This window comes from Theobroma cacao, chromosome 9, assembly GCF_053813885.1.
Source record: "Theobroma cacao isolate CCN51 chromosome 9, ASM5381388v1, whole genome shotgun sequence".
In the NCBI taxonomy this organism is placed as follows: domain Eukaryota; kingdom Viridiplantae; phylum Streptophyta; class Magnoliopsida; order Malvales; family Malvaceae; genus Theobroma; species Theobroma cacao.
In genome coordinates, this window is record NC_142647.1 from 9485122 (window position 1) to 9499973 (window position 14852).

The 14852-nt window shown below is 33.8% G+C and overlaps 1 protein-coding gene across 1 annotated transcript; it reads left to right on the forward strand.

Moving 5' to 3' along the window:
* The first annotated feature begins 8843 nt into the window (after positions 1–8843).
* On the forward strand, positions 8844–14133 carry LOC18589044 (protein CLAVATA3 INSENSITIVE RECEPTOR KINASE 2-like). The gene is made up of 11 exons (XM_018127807.2): positions 8844–9153; positions 9264–9396; positions 9524–9595; positions 9820–9963; positions 10274–10345; positions 10451–10510; positions 10593–10693; positions 10788–10919; positions 11004–11348; positions 12019–12398; positions 13275–14133. Exons 1-11 carry the CDS (start codon positions 9063–9065, stop codon positions 13671–13673), a joined length of 1929 nt encoding a protein of 642 aa, XP_017983296.2. The 5' UTR covers positions 8844–9062; the 3' UTR covers positions 13674–14133.
* Positions 14134–14852: the final 719 nt, after the last annotated feature.

The following is a 14852-nucleotide window of genomic DNA, read 5'->3' on the forward strand; positions in this document are numbered from 1 at the left end:
AATATATAAACAATAATAAATCGTTACAGTCAAAAATAGCAATCGTAAAATGCCCAAAAATTCCATAAAAAAATGTACGAAAGTGTCAAAATCATGTTGGTGTGGAGCTAAGCCCCTTCCCACGTCTTTTCATCCAGCTGCAAACCATGAACTCCACTCGCAAAGTAAGCTCTGTCGAATGCAAAATTTTCGAAAAGAATTTCCACAGGGGCCAATCAAAATTATCTGTGAAAGCCATTTGTTCCCAGCCTGGGCTGTTTCTAGGTTTAGCTTTGTGGGGGCCCTTACGACCTCGTGCCATTTGTACATGTTTATGTTACTCCCATTTTCTTTATTTACTTGTCTATGTCTAGATAAGTTGCTCAAAGTGATATTTTCTTGTGCTGCTAGAAATTTTTATCAAGAGAAAACCATGGCTAATTCTAAATTTTGAACCCAAAAACTGAAATCACATATCTTCGTCTAAAATGGGATGAAAAATAATTAATTCAATTAGTTGTATCAATCATACTTTAGCAACAAATGGTTATTCTCTCTTTAGAGGGAATGACAATTTCCCTTTTCTATTTAATAAATTCTAACTCTCATTCTAATAATCAATTTTAGACCTTTAAATTGGAAATTTTAAATTTTGATAGTAATGCGACTTCTAATTTCCTTTTTTTAACTTACTAGTAATAGAAAAATTGAAAATTATGCTTATTATATATTATATACATCACTTTTCTTTAACATTTAGGAGTATACTGCTTTAGTTATGGATGTATGATTGTAAAAATCGTATTCGGCAACATTGGCAAAGAATTTGGAACATGGTGGTGGCTCCACCCCCCACCCCCCCGAAAAAAGAAAAAAAATTTCTTCAAAGTGAATTGTGATGCGTCCTTTGATCAATCATCTCAATGGGTGTCTGGTTGTTGATGGCATGAATTCCTTGCCCAAGTAGGGTCAGGGCAGATTGCATAAGCCCTCACTATTCGGCTTGCCTGTGAACTCATCAAGATAAAGAAGTGGAGTAAATTTTTTATTGAATTCGATAATTTGGAATTTATTCGAAGGTTCGAGGAATCAGAAATCAAAATAAGCTAGGAAACAAAAGTTATAGAGGGAATATTTGTTGCACAGTCGATCAATTTTAATTACATTGTCACAGAAACAAAATAGATTTGTAAATTGAATTACTCAAAAGAAAAAAATTAGAAATCGTTCTTTTGATTGGTTTGTCATCCCTCCACTGATTTATTAGATTGGTTCAATTTGTAATTTATACATCGTTGGTATATTGAAAAGGAAAAAGTAATAATCAAAAAACTTGCTTGTTCTTTTGTTTTTTCAAAGAAACAATCGGAAACATTTAAATGGAAGGAGGAAACAATTGGAAAACCAATATGGTAGTTTCGTTTACCAAGTCATGAGCAACTTTGGGCTATCAATATAAGTGCTCGAGAGGCCGCAGAGGCTGAGCCCATCTCTAAAATCTTCAGGAGCTTGCAGTGCAGACCCATCTTTTGGTAAGCCGTCTAGGCCTGTTTAGTGAATAGGCTTTGAACACAGTTGGTTTAAAAACACTTGGTATAATAATTATCTTTTTATTGTTTGGGATAATTTAAAGATGATGGATACCAGTGGCAGTTAATTTTGAAATCAATAGCCATCTTTAGGCATGATTCCTGGCATAAAAATGTGGAGTAATGCAATCTTTATTCCAACCACATTCAATTGTCAATTGTTTGATTTGCTGAAGCATCTTTGAAAAAAGAAAAAGAAAAAGGTTTTTCTTGATGGTCAAGGAGGGTCTATCAGGCAATGGGGACAGATTGATGGATGAATAATACAATTGGGTATCTAATTGTTATTCCACTTTAGGCAAAAAAGTAAAAAAAATTGTTCATTGCACCCTAATCATAGATTGGAATCCGTAGATGGTGGGATCCTAGCATTAAAACCAACCATTTAGAATCTCTCAATCTGATTAGAAAACACATTTGTATTGAAATCTCTGAGAGGGATGAAACCTTGATTTCAGGAACGTTAGTACATGCAGAATAATTTAGCAAGGACCTAAACCTCGTGTACAAAATTTTTCATGATTTGCATATGATTTGCGATATTCAATTCAGCTTTAGTCACCAAGTGGCCTGGAGTAGAGATGAAGTTTTCGTACGATTTAGATATAAATTTTGGGAAATTGAACGCAACTTTGTTTTGTTTTTCCACAATCAACAGGGGGTAGATGTCGTAAAAAGCATTGGTTTATAGGGCCATCCAGCGGTGGATTAATTAGTCGTACAATGAGAAAGCATTTAAATAATGCAAATGGATGTGATTTGGATGTAACTTGACCACTTTTCAGTGCACCTTTATGCTTTCGTTGCCATTCACTTGAATTGAAAGAGAAGTCCCAGAAGAAAAGCACAAGGTTCAGGGCAATTGGCATGTAACGTTTTTGAAAGATAAAAAACGCAGAGAATGAAGAGATTAAAGATGGCAGGAGATGGTGTGGTTAATGATTTTTATAGCAAAACAGTCATAGATATATCCATAACTTAATAATGGCAATCCTTATTAATATTCCTCCGAAAATGACATGAAGAATAAAACATGGAAAACATTCTTGACAGCTATAATATCTGCACAACTTGTTTGTAGTTGTTCTTCTTTCTTTTCTTTTTTAAAAAAAAAATGGAAAAACATGGGGTACCTGGTACAGGTCCATCAGTCCAAAAAGGTTTCCATCATCCAGATTCTCCTAAACACGGTTTCCAAATCTCGTTCAGTTGGGATTGAAACAGCTGGAAGACCTTTCCTTTTCTTCTTCTTTTGTCTACTAAATGTTCAATTCGGTACCAAAATTTTTAAATTTTTATCAATTTAGGTCAAACGATTCAATTATAATTATTAAAAATTAAATGTTTTTAGTTTTTTATAATTAAGAGCTATCGTGAGAGGTGTTTTATGCATGTAGGACACGCGCATTACGTGAATACTGACTTGTTGTGTGGGATACAAAATGGTAGTTTTGTCATAATATTTTTTCTGTCAAGTTAAAACGATTCAAATTATAGCGTGATGTGTAACAATTTTGTCATCATGACATGTAACAATTAAATTTTTAATATGATGTATAATAACTAAATCTTCAACATGACGTATAACAATTATATTTTTCAACATGACACATAACAACTATATTTTTCAACATAATATGTAACAATTAAATTTCAGAACATAATGTGTAACACTATATTTTTCAATATAGTGTTAATAACATTTTTTTCACAAAAAGTGACAACTAAATTTTAAAACATTATGTATAACACCATATTTTTCAATATGGAGTAAATAACATTTAAAAAAAATAATAATATTTCTCAACATGTCATGTCATCAACTCACGGGATTCTTTATTGCATGTAATACACACTCTATCTACCTGTTAACTTGACTCTTAATTATAAGAAATCGAAAATATTTAAAAATTAATTATTACAATTGAAACATTTGACCTTTAATTAAAAAAGTGCTCAAACATTTAGTCCCAATTTACGCATTTAGCCTCTTTTGTCTAATGAAAAACTAAAATAAAAGAGTTTATATAAAAAGTTAGGAACAGCTACTATTTAGATGATATCATTTCTGTTTTCAGAATAATACTACTTATATTTATTTAATTCAATGCTTGAGTGATAAAAGTAATGAATTTTTAAAAAATAAAATAATGCAAAAATAAGTTAAATAAAAATGATTCTATTACACTTCCATTTTAGTTCAATTTATTGAATATTATTAATAATCATAGTAATTAAATTAGAAATTTTTATTTTTAGAATCTTGAAAAGAGGAAGATAGATTTATTCGATTGGAAAAAAATGATCTCTTTTTATGTAATGTAATCATAGTGTGTAAGTTTAATAAAAGCACCTTGTTACCAACATAAAGAATACCAACAGAAATCAAAAACAAAATCGCACTTGCATTACTTATGAAATTTGGTGCTCTTGTCAAGCCACACAACCATACCCCTTATTACTTGCTGTCATTGTGAGCTTGTAACTTCGAATTTTTAACCTTAATGCTTCATTTATTAATTACAATCAAAGGCAAGTCTCAATAAAATTATTTTTTACTCAAATTTGTTGAGCAATGATATTTTTTTTACTTAATTATACAGTGTTAATATATTAAATATTAATTTTTTTATTTTCTAAAATAATATTTTAAAACGTTTTAAAATTATTTTTAAAAAATTTAAATAAAGTTTTATTTTTTATTACATTCAATTAAATTTATATATTTTTATTTTTAATCAAATAAAATTTTTAATTAATTATTATTTAATTATTATTAATCAAAACATGATATATTATTTAATAATTTAAAATATTTTTGGCATATCATGTCAATTATTTTTTGTCATGGTTCATAGGATGGCATAGCAAAAAGTGATCAAAAAGAAGAAAAAAAACACTTATTTTGGTATGAGTAACCATACAGAAGCTGAAACCAGTATATATATTTATTTATTTATTTATATATTAGGGATGGAAACCGTGGGTCCCAAAAAGGCTGCAGGAGAGGTAAGGCACGGGCGTTTTAACTTTTGCTTTTTCCAATTCTATAAGGACTTGTTTTTCTTTTGCTGGCCCTTTTTTATAAGTTTTTGCTTTTATCTTTTTCTTTACAGGCACTGAAAATAACATCTAACGTGGAAGCATCAATTCCATAGGCATGGAAGAATAAACGCACTCCAACGAAGATTTGGTTTTGTTTGTTTAGAATTCCTATACTTATTTAGGAGGGGGATAAAACAATTATTATTATTATAATCCATTTAAAAATACTATCGCCTATCGCCAAGTGCAATTGGATACACATCTCTGTAACCAAAAGGATTGTGGTGGGCTTTTTCTTTGGGAAGGCAAAAGAAAAAGATTCACTTCCCTTGTGTTTCTTTGCTTCTCCTTTCAACTTTTGCTTTCATGGGGATGGGTGTTTGCTACGAGCATCCCACTATGGGACTCTGTGAGTTTCCTTGGAAGGTGGGTGTCGTCCCCATTTTAGTTTAAAAGGTTTTGCATGGTAAATGTACTCATGTTAGCGTTACACAATAATTAAAAACAGGACTTTCTGATTTATCATTTATGGGTGTTCATTTTAGTATAAGGATTTAAAGAGTTTGGATGGAAGAGATTTTGTAATTATTCAATTGGCTGATCAGCTTTTCTTCATTTTGGTCCACGGGGTTCCTTTCTTATTAGAATATTGTCACAATCTTTTGCTCGTATTGATCTTGCTGGGATGCCCTAATAATTTTTTATCATGCCAAGTTGCCAACCATATATAGAATATTAAAGTTGAATATATGGATTTTGAGTGAGAGGCTTGGACCTATTGAATGTAAGTTGAAATTGAATTAGTGATAAAAAAAAAAAGATGTTTTTCTGATGGTATAATCTGGGAATTAAACACGAGGAAAGAATTGAGCTAAGCCTTACAGCCCATTTCAGCCAAAGAACGAGGGCGTACAAGTAAAAAGGGCAAACAGGCCATAGAATATTCACTAGCTTGGAGTTTGTAAGATGATTGAAATCTCTTTGAGAGATGATGTCAGAAAGTTACTTAATCTAATGGATTAAACTCAAAGAATCAAATTTGTGCTTCATTATTTATTTAAACTTAAAAGGGATTAAATTTAATTAGATATATCCACGCAAGTGCCCCCTGTCAGCCCAGGTGGCGTGATGCAGACGCGTGGCATGAGACGTCAAATGTGGGAGTGGGGTAAGAGTTCTTGTTTAAGAAATCCAAACGTGTGTTGGCCATGTGGGGTAGATTGACTTCTGGAGCAGGATTTAACTGACTACGGAACCCGCAGTGAGCCTGCCACGTGTCTACATCAGGCAACGTTGATGCTCGGATGGACATTTCTATTAATTGTTTGACTATAGACCGACGGAGAGGGATGACTGTGAAATCTTTTAAAAGTTGGAGACCGATGAACGTAAATTTTTTAGGTTATAAACAAAAATGATATATTTATAAAAAGTCACAGCTACCATGGATTACACTAAAAGAAAAATGAATTTATATTATTTTGGGATATATATAAAACACGAATGAGCTTTCTTCTCATTGAACGTTGATGAATACATCGAAGGGAACATAATGAAGAATATGTGAAGAGGCGAGGATAAAGCATCATCCTGCATGAGAATGACACCTACTTGTCCACTAGGTAATGTGTGACTCTAATTATTGAACAAGTGTTGAACTCCCTAAAGAATCATAATCCCAATTCCATTCCTCCCCCCAAATCCACAAGAATCCATCATCACCCACCTTTTCTTATGATTTTGCTCCTACCAAAAGTATATTTACCATGTAAACATTTTCTACAATGATTTTCTTCACAAACTTATGTTATCCACTAGTACAACTATATATTATGAATAGAAAGGAAATTTCCAAAGTTGAGAAGAAAACCATATTTAAATTAAACAAATGGTGAATAGGAATATTTTATTTTAGTGTTGAATTTAATATATAGTAGTAGTCTTGGATGATAGGGATGTAAACGGGTTGATATTGCACATGTATCTGTAGGTATCTAAATTGATAACATAGGGTTCAGGTATCTTATATTTAGTTAGGTTTTTAATACTTGTTTTAAGTTTGGGTTATATTTGATTCTATTAGGATGTTTGATGTATGCTACATTTGAATATGATGTTAGATGCTACAATTATATGGTTTTTTTTATGTTTTATTGTTGTTGTTTGAGTTTTTTTTTTTTTATAATTTTTTGTGGTTTAAATTTTAATTGTTAGTAACTTGCACATGAATTAATATAAAATATTTTTTTATTCGAGTTTCAGGTTTAGGTTATTAAATGGGTATCCATATATAAAAAATTGACTTTGTATAATCGGGTATTTAATAGATTTGGATAATTAACAGATAGTGCTATACTATCAAGATTCGGTTTTAGATAACGTTTTGCAATTTTATCCAAAGTTTAATAAGATTCGAATACTTGATAGTTAAACGATTTTGAGGTTAAATACTTCAAAAATAACGAATTTACATCCCTACCTCAGGATGTGCAGATGACAACAGTATCAACCATAATGGAGAACCTTTCAATCTTTCATATATTATGAGAGAAAAAGGTCTATAGGATAGAGTTAAAGATATAAATATTGATCAGCACAAGCATAAGATTTTAGATGATAGAGAATATAATTTTCCTGTAAAAGATAAGAAAGCCCATAAACAGCATACTTGGTTGCACCCATGATAAAATAGCCTTTCCATGTATATATCATGGCAAAATAGATAATACTTTGTAAAGAGAATTAATAGAAAATGGAGTCAAGTGTGGGAGGGCAATTGGACCATGCAGGCAGAATGTGTGAATTAGGAGTTCGGGGATAAACACTTGGAGGTAGTTCAATTTTCAAGATACTTGATCGTCATACACCTGAATTGGACCTAAGGGAAAGGGGGTGCATGTTATTTTGGAAAATGGTCGAATATCGGTGAGTGAACAAAATCATGAAATAAAAGCAGTGGGGGATTAAATAAGGGCAAGGTAATTCTTTCTCTGGTTCTATGTTTTTGCTTGAATCGTCCATCTTTTAACCGTTTAAAAAAAAAAAAATACAACATGGTATAGTCAAGGATGAAGTCAATAATTTTCAAAGAATATAATATAAGCAACTTGTGATTGCATCTAGGCAAAAAGGAAGAGCAACTTGCTATTGCCAAATTTGAGATATATCAACAACAGGCCTAGAAGAAAAAGCAAGCTTTCTGCCTCGGGGTGGTTCCTTTTTTGTATTTTTGTTGTTCTCTTTTTCCTATCTGAGCAATCTACAGTTTAGATAATCCTCAATTCATGCACACTGCATGCATGCTTGCTCTTCTATAGCACCCAAAAGGGGAGGCATCCATAAAACAAAAAAGAAAAGCATCAAAGCTGTTCCAGCTACTTCAGAAAAAAACCAAGCAGCCATCAATTCCACAAGGACTTGTACTATGCCACATGAACAACTTTTATATGTAAACAAATTAATCCAATACTGAGTTTTTTATTTATACATAATAAGTGTGTATATATATATATATATATTATTTTTTTAAAAAGATAATGCACACCTCTACCACTGTTGATTAAAGTAACAAATGTTGGAAATAGTTTTACACCACCCAAGGAAAATAAAAAAAGTAATCTTTTTCTTCTTATTCCTGCAGCCAGGGTAACAATGAACCCCTGCAGGCATATTTCATGTCAGTTTTCACATCCAATAGAATCAAACTAGTTCTAGAAATAAAAAAACTATACTTTAGTACTTAAACAAAAAGGGGTAGGGATAATGATGAGCAGGTTAGTAGGCTCTAGGAAAAGCAAACCTTGGAACAAAATTAAGAAATAGGCCACTCAAATACCCAAAAGCAAGAACCATCCTCCCCTCTCCATTTTTGGTTCTGGATTCTCTCCCCCTGCTTTTTCCTCCTCTATGCTTTGGCTGTAACATGAAAAAAGTGAATCAAACTATTAATTAATTATTGTTCCAAAAATAAAAAAGGAAAATTAAAGGCGCATGTTAGCTCAGGGGCAATGCAGTCCAGTGGGTACAAATTTTTACAGTATTCACGTCCCTCTCAATTTCTGCTCACAAAAACACTCACACACACACACTCTCTTCCTGACAGCCCGTATCACCCACCTGATTTTTTCACAGTGCTCCTTTTATATATATATATATATATATATATATATATAGGAAGAGAAGAAAAGGAGAGACTTTTACTTTGTTTGTATAGTTAAATAATATATTTGTAAGTATAGTAGAAAATTAAAGTTGTTGTTTTTGGAGACTGAGAAAAGAGGGAGGGACTGAGTTAAGAACCCAAGAAAGGAAGCCGGGCTGAGGGAAAAACAGAAACAAAAGAGAAGTTTTTTCTTTTGGTTTGCCTTGAACCCAAAAACCAAAACCAGAGAAAATGTTGTTCTTTCACTAGCACTGGCATTGTTATTGTTATCGTGTCATAAAAAAAATATGAGTCTTTTTCTTCTCTTGCTCCTCTTCTTCGACTTGTTTCTTTCTTCTGCTAATGTTTCTTTGTCCTACGAGCCTCGAAACCATGAAGGTAAATGAAACAAATGAAAACTACAACCATTTGTATTCGTTTGGATTATGTTAAAGTTTCCGTTCTTTTTGGGGCTTGATTTTTTTCTGTTGTTTTTGAGGGGTTTATAGTGGAAGCATTGATTAGTATAAAGACAGAATTGAATGATCCACATGGAGTGTTAAACAACTGGGATGAAGACTCTGTTGATCCTTGTAGCTGGGCTATGATCACTTGCTCTTCTGAAAATCTTGTTATTGGCCTGTCAGTCTCTCTTCTTTTTAGCTCTTCTTCCTTTTTTTTCCCTGTTTTCTAATGTTTGCTTCATTTGAAAACATTGTACGTTTAAGCTAAACTGTTTTAGTCTTTTCATTTTTATGGGTTTTTCCAGGGGAGCTCCAAGTCAGTCTTTATCAGGGACTTTGTCTAGGACGATAGGAAATCTCACCAATCTTCGCCAAGTGTAAGAAAACACAACATTTTTGTTCCTCTTGTCTGATTTTTCATTTTTTTCCCTGTTGTTTTGGTTTTATACAAAAAGGCCTTTTTCAAAGCAAAGTTTAAGTTCTTCAACATGAATGTTCTGAATTAGAATTACTTGCATAATTCCATTTGTCTATTATCTATATGTCTTCGATACTGATTTTTTTTCTTTTAATGTTTTAAATTGCTGCTGTGAATTTGAAGGTTGTTGCAAAACAATAACATATCTGGTGGAATCCCACCCGAGCTTGGTACTCTTCCAAAGCTGCAGACGTTGGATCTATCTAACAATCGATTTTGGGGTGCAATTCCAGGGTCATTTGGACAGTTAAATAGTTTGCAATACCTGTGAGTATTTTACTGTAATAGTTCTCTATTTCCTGTTTGTATGCTAAGAAAAGTAGAGGAGAAAAAATGGGAAAACAGAACTTTGAGTCCTATGTTTTCTTGTTTAGTCATGTTAATCAAATAGTTGTTTTTTTTTTAAAGACTTTAGTTGACAAGACTTTAGGGTGGGGGTCCTAAACTAGAATGACAATATTCATGTACATTCAAATCATATGGCTTTATATTTGCAAATTCTCTTTATGATTTCTTTGTTTTGTAACTATGTTTGACATCTTAGATTCTGCGTTGTTTTGTCTTGTAATGAGAATAGGAGGCTGAACAACAATAGCTTGTCTGGGCCTTTTCCTGCGTCTTTAGCAAAAATCCCTCAACTTGCTTTCTTGTGAGTTTGAATTTCTTTCTTTTTCCATTTTTTTCTCTATCTTGTTATGTGTTTTTTTTTTTGTACACTGCTACAATGTTCAAAATATGATTATTGGTGTTTCAGGGACTTGTCTTATAACAATCTCAGTGGATCTGTACCCAAGTTCCCTGCCAGAACTTTCAAGTATGATTTCTTTGCTTCGGCTCTCTTGTCAATTACTATCATCATTTAGTTCTAATTTTGCTTTTTGGTACGTGGATTGTAGTATTGTGGGGAATCCATTGATTTGTGGAAGCAGCTCCCCTGAACTCTGCTTTGGATCACCCAATGCTGTTCCCCTTTCAGTTTCTCTGGGCTCATCAAATGGTAACTCTTTTCAAACCATCCTGTGACTCTCACAACTAATCTTCCTCTCCTTGTTAATGGTTTGTATATGTTGCTTTTTTGCCTCATAAATCAGGGGAACAAAAATCCAAGAAATTAGCAATTGCACTTGGAATCAGCCTCAGCTTTGCCTCTCTCATACTCCTAACACTTGCACTACTTTGGCATAGAAAGAAACGGAAAAGGCTAACAATTCTAAATATTACTGGTCAGTGACAACAGTCAATACTGTTAAAAAGTTTCTTTGTATATTTATTTAAAGTGATTTAACATTGTCATAATTTTATTGCAGACAAACAAGAGAAGGGCCTCATAAGCCTAGGCAACCTTAGAAACTTCACTTTCAGGGAACTCCAGCTTGCTACAGACAACTTCAGCTCCAAGAACATACTTGGCACTGGTGGCTTTGGCAATGTATACAAGGGAAAGTTAGGAGACGGAGCTCTTGTGGCTGTGAAGCGGCTAAAAGACATGACAGGAAGTTTTGGGGAGTCACAATTCCAGACTGAGTTGGAGATGATCAGCCTGGCAGTTCACAGGAATCTGCTCCGTTTAATTGGATATTGTGCTACCTCTAATGAGAGACTTCTTGTCTACCCTTACATGTCTAATGGCAGTGTGGCATCCAGGCTCAGAGGTTGGTGCTAGCTTTTAAAGTTCTTTAATTCAATTTTCATGTTGGACAATTTAATTTCCTATTTTGTCAGATAACTGCACAATCACTGTATTATTTCACTTCCAGTGTCTAATATTGCAGTGGACCACAATTGATTGAAATTCCAAGAATTAAGGTCCAGCCTTTGCGGATTGGGACCGTGCTTGGAGTAGTTTGTTTTCTCTTTTTAATTTTGTGGACTTTTTAAATCTTAGAGGGCTTTCATTTTTTGGCTAATTCTTAAAATCCCCCTTTTCTGTTGGTAATTTCTTCCAATTATAAATTGAAATAATAAGCTGTTACTATATTTTCTTTTTATTTTAAGTTCAGCTGTATATGATATTATAAATACCAAGAGGGAGTATTTATTGTCTGCATTTAGTTCATCTGTTTTACATCTGTCTGCCAAATAAGCTTTTCTGAGTTTCATAGCTGCTATGGTTTAATTGCTTTCTTTAACATGGTGTGCAAACTAAAATTGACCTGCAGAATAGGCCGAAGTCTAGGGTTGGGAATGACAAAGCCATTATCTACTGGCTTTGCACAAAGACCCAAACAAGTTTTAGAAAGAAAAGTATTGTTATTAAGTTTGGAGGTGAATTTTTTACTGTAATATAGCATACCTCTAATGCAAATGAATTTGGTTTGGCAGGAAAACCGTCACTAGACTGGAATGCAAGGAAGAGGATTGCTATTGGAGCAGCTAGGGGACTTCTGTATCTACATGAACAATGTGATCCAAAGATAATCCACAGAGATGTGAAGGCAGCTAATATTCTTCTGGATGATTACTGTGAAGCCATTGTTGGTGACTTTGGCCTTGCAAAGCTCCTTGATCATGCTGATTCCCATGTCACCACCGCTGTCCGCGGCACTGTTGGGCACATTGCACCAGAGTACCTCTCAACTGGGCAGTCTTCGGAGAAAACTGATGTGTTTGGATTTGGCATTCTCTTGATAGAGCTCATAACTGGAATGAGAGCTCTTGAGTTTGGTAAAACAGTTAGTCAGAAAGGAGCAATGCTTGAGTGGGTTAGTTTCCTCAGCAACTATTATTAGCTAAACTTTTGCTTTTAATTAATATCCACTAAGTCGTTTTGATTGATCACTCAAAACCTATGTAGGCACCTTAGATGTTGAAAGAAATATGGTATTGATCATGAGATTTTGTTCTAAATGCATTTGACCATAAGGCCTTTTCACATAAAAATATCTTGATCAGGCTAGCTAGTTTGTTTTCTGCATGTATATTAACCTTCATATTAGTTTGAGCTACCTGGTGATAGCATCTCATTTTGATGTATGTTTATCTTTTGACCTCCACTGTATTCCAGCATTAAAGAATTCCTATGCCTTTGCAATCTTGAGCTACAATTTTGTAGCACAACGTTGATACACAGAAATACAGAATTGTTGGACAAGCAATTAAAAGGATTCAACTATGTCTTAAGATTCAAAAGGAATATTTCTACTGCATTTGCCAACTTTGATTTGTGATACCTAATGATAAAAGGAACAAGCACCATAAGAAAGAGGGAGAAAAAGATTTTTCCTTTTTTCTGGCGAGGGAGTGATGGTGGATAATTCTGGTGGAAAATCTTTCGGTTTAGGACCCCTGCTGCTGTTGTTTTATTAACCAGTCACAATTTACATGCACTTGAGCTCTAGAATTTTCCACTTTGCTTAGGGGCATTATTTGCCTTGCAATCATATCAACATAGTATAGTTACTACCGTATGTGAATGAAAATTTACCTGTGTAAAAGTATCTCCTCTTATACACTATGGGAAAGATGTATTAGGAACTTGAGTTGTTTTTCACAATAATAGATTGGAATCAGCTAAGAGCTTGAAAAGAAATATATATGAATAAAGCTGATGGAGAAACATTTGCAATTTGTTGTGACAGGTGAGGCAGATTCAGCAAGAAAAGAAAGTGGAAGTATTGGTGGACAGAGAGCTAGGGAGCAACTATGACAGGATTGAAGTGGGGGAGATGCTGCAAGTGGCTTTGCTATGCACTCAGTACCTTCCAGCCCACCGTCCAAAAATGTCCGAAGTGGTCCGGATGCTCGAAGGTGATGGGCTTGCTGAGAAGTGGGCAGCATCGCATAATCATAGTAATCCCACCATGAACCTCTTTCCTAACAGCTTCAGTAACAAAAGCATGCCGCGCCCTGCCACTGGATCGAAACATGATGAGAAAAGTCATGATCAATCAAGCAACATGTTTGGCAATGGAATGGATGAGGATGATGATGAACATTCTTTGGATTCCTATGCCATGGAACTCTCTGGTCCAAGATAGAAGATCAAAAAGGAAAGAGGTGAAATATATAGAGGATGAATTCTTTATTAATTTTTTTGCAAGTTACCTAAGTTGCAAAGAAGAAATAGGTGTAGTCTTAACGTTGAAAGACTTTGATGTTGAGTCTTTGTTGTGTGGGGTTGTAGTGTAAATATCCCATTGCAGCGTTTATGTGCCTTTTTGTCTTAGAATCCTGTTCTGCCAAATGTTAAACTGGGAAACGTGCAAGGAGAGAGCACAGTAGGGGTTGTATAGGGGTTTGAGATGGGAGAAGAGAGAAACAGCAGCATCAGATGCTCTGCTACCGAGTGTGAGACAGAGACTCAAAACACAGAATGATTTTGACAGTTTTTACTAAAAAAAAGAAAGAAGAAAAAAAGAAAAGGCATTGTATTTGCAGGTTGCAGTAATTTTGAGCCGTGAAAGTGAAAGGTAATTGTGAAAGGGGTCATTTTCTAGAGATGCTTTTGCAGGATCACGCGCTTGTTAGGCGCTTTTGTCTCTTTTGTCCCTTTCTCGCTTATTTTTGCCATGACCTTGCTGACGAGTTGTCGAGCATAACATCTTCTGATTTTGGATTTCAAAACCCCTCACCGACACCCTATGCAAGTTACTCTCACAAACTCAGTTGCCACCTTAAGTATCAACTTATCATCTAGCTTTACTTTACAGATTGTTGGGAAGCTCAACAAGAAGGGCACAAGTCTGTCTATGGAGAGAAATAAGAAGGCAATTAGCATGTTATTTGGTAGCAAGTAAGAGAAGATTGCCTTTTCCTTCCATTCTTGCTCATAAAAATTGTTGGCTTTCTTCTTTCTCAACCCCCCATTGTAAGCAACATCACCTTTGAATGATGAAGCAAAGCATACAAAATAGGGAGTCTAACTGGTTGCTAAGGCTGAAAACAATATGGAACAGATAAAGCTTGTACACAATTAAACTCAGATTTTTCATGTTTTTTTAGTAAGATTAGTCAGGAATTTGGCTTGCCATAATTTTTGAAATAAACAATACATCTTAAAAAGATATTTTTTGTTAAATATATAAGTTCAGTCATTAGTAACTGTTAATATTTTTGTTATTTGATGATGTGATAATATTAAAAAGATAATTTTACTTTTTCGTTAATTTTAAAAATTATTCTAGTATAAATTATAATTTTTTATTTTTAATTTTTTT

Bases quoted from the DNA above. Each gene is read 5' to 3' on its own strand.
- LOC18589044 (XM_018127807.2), top strand. From the start codon at position 9,063: ATGAGTCTTTTTCTTCTCTTGCTCCTCTTCTTCGACTTGTTTCTTTCT. The intron at 9,154-9,263 runs GTAAATGAAACA...AGGGGTTTATAG, and splicing joins CGAGCCTCGAAACCATGAAG to TGGAAGCATTGATTAGTATA. The intron at 9,596-9,819 runs GTAAGAAAACAC...GTGAATTTGAAG, and splicing joins CTCACCAATCTTCGCCAAGT to GTTGTTGCAAAACAATAACA.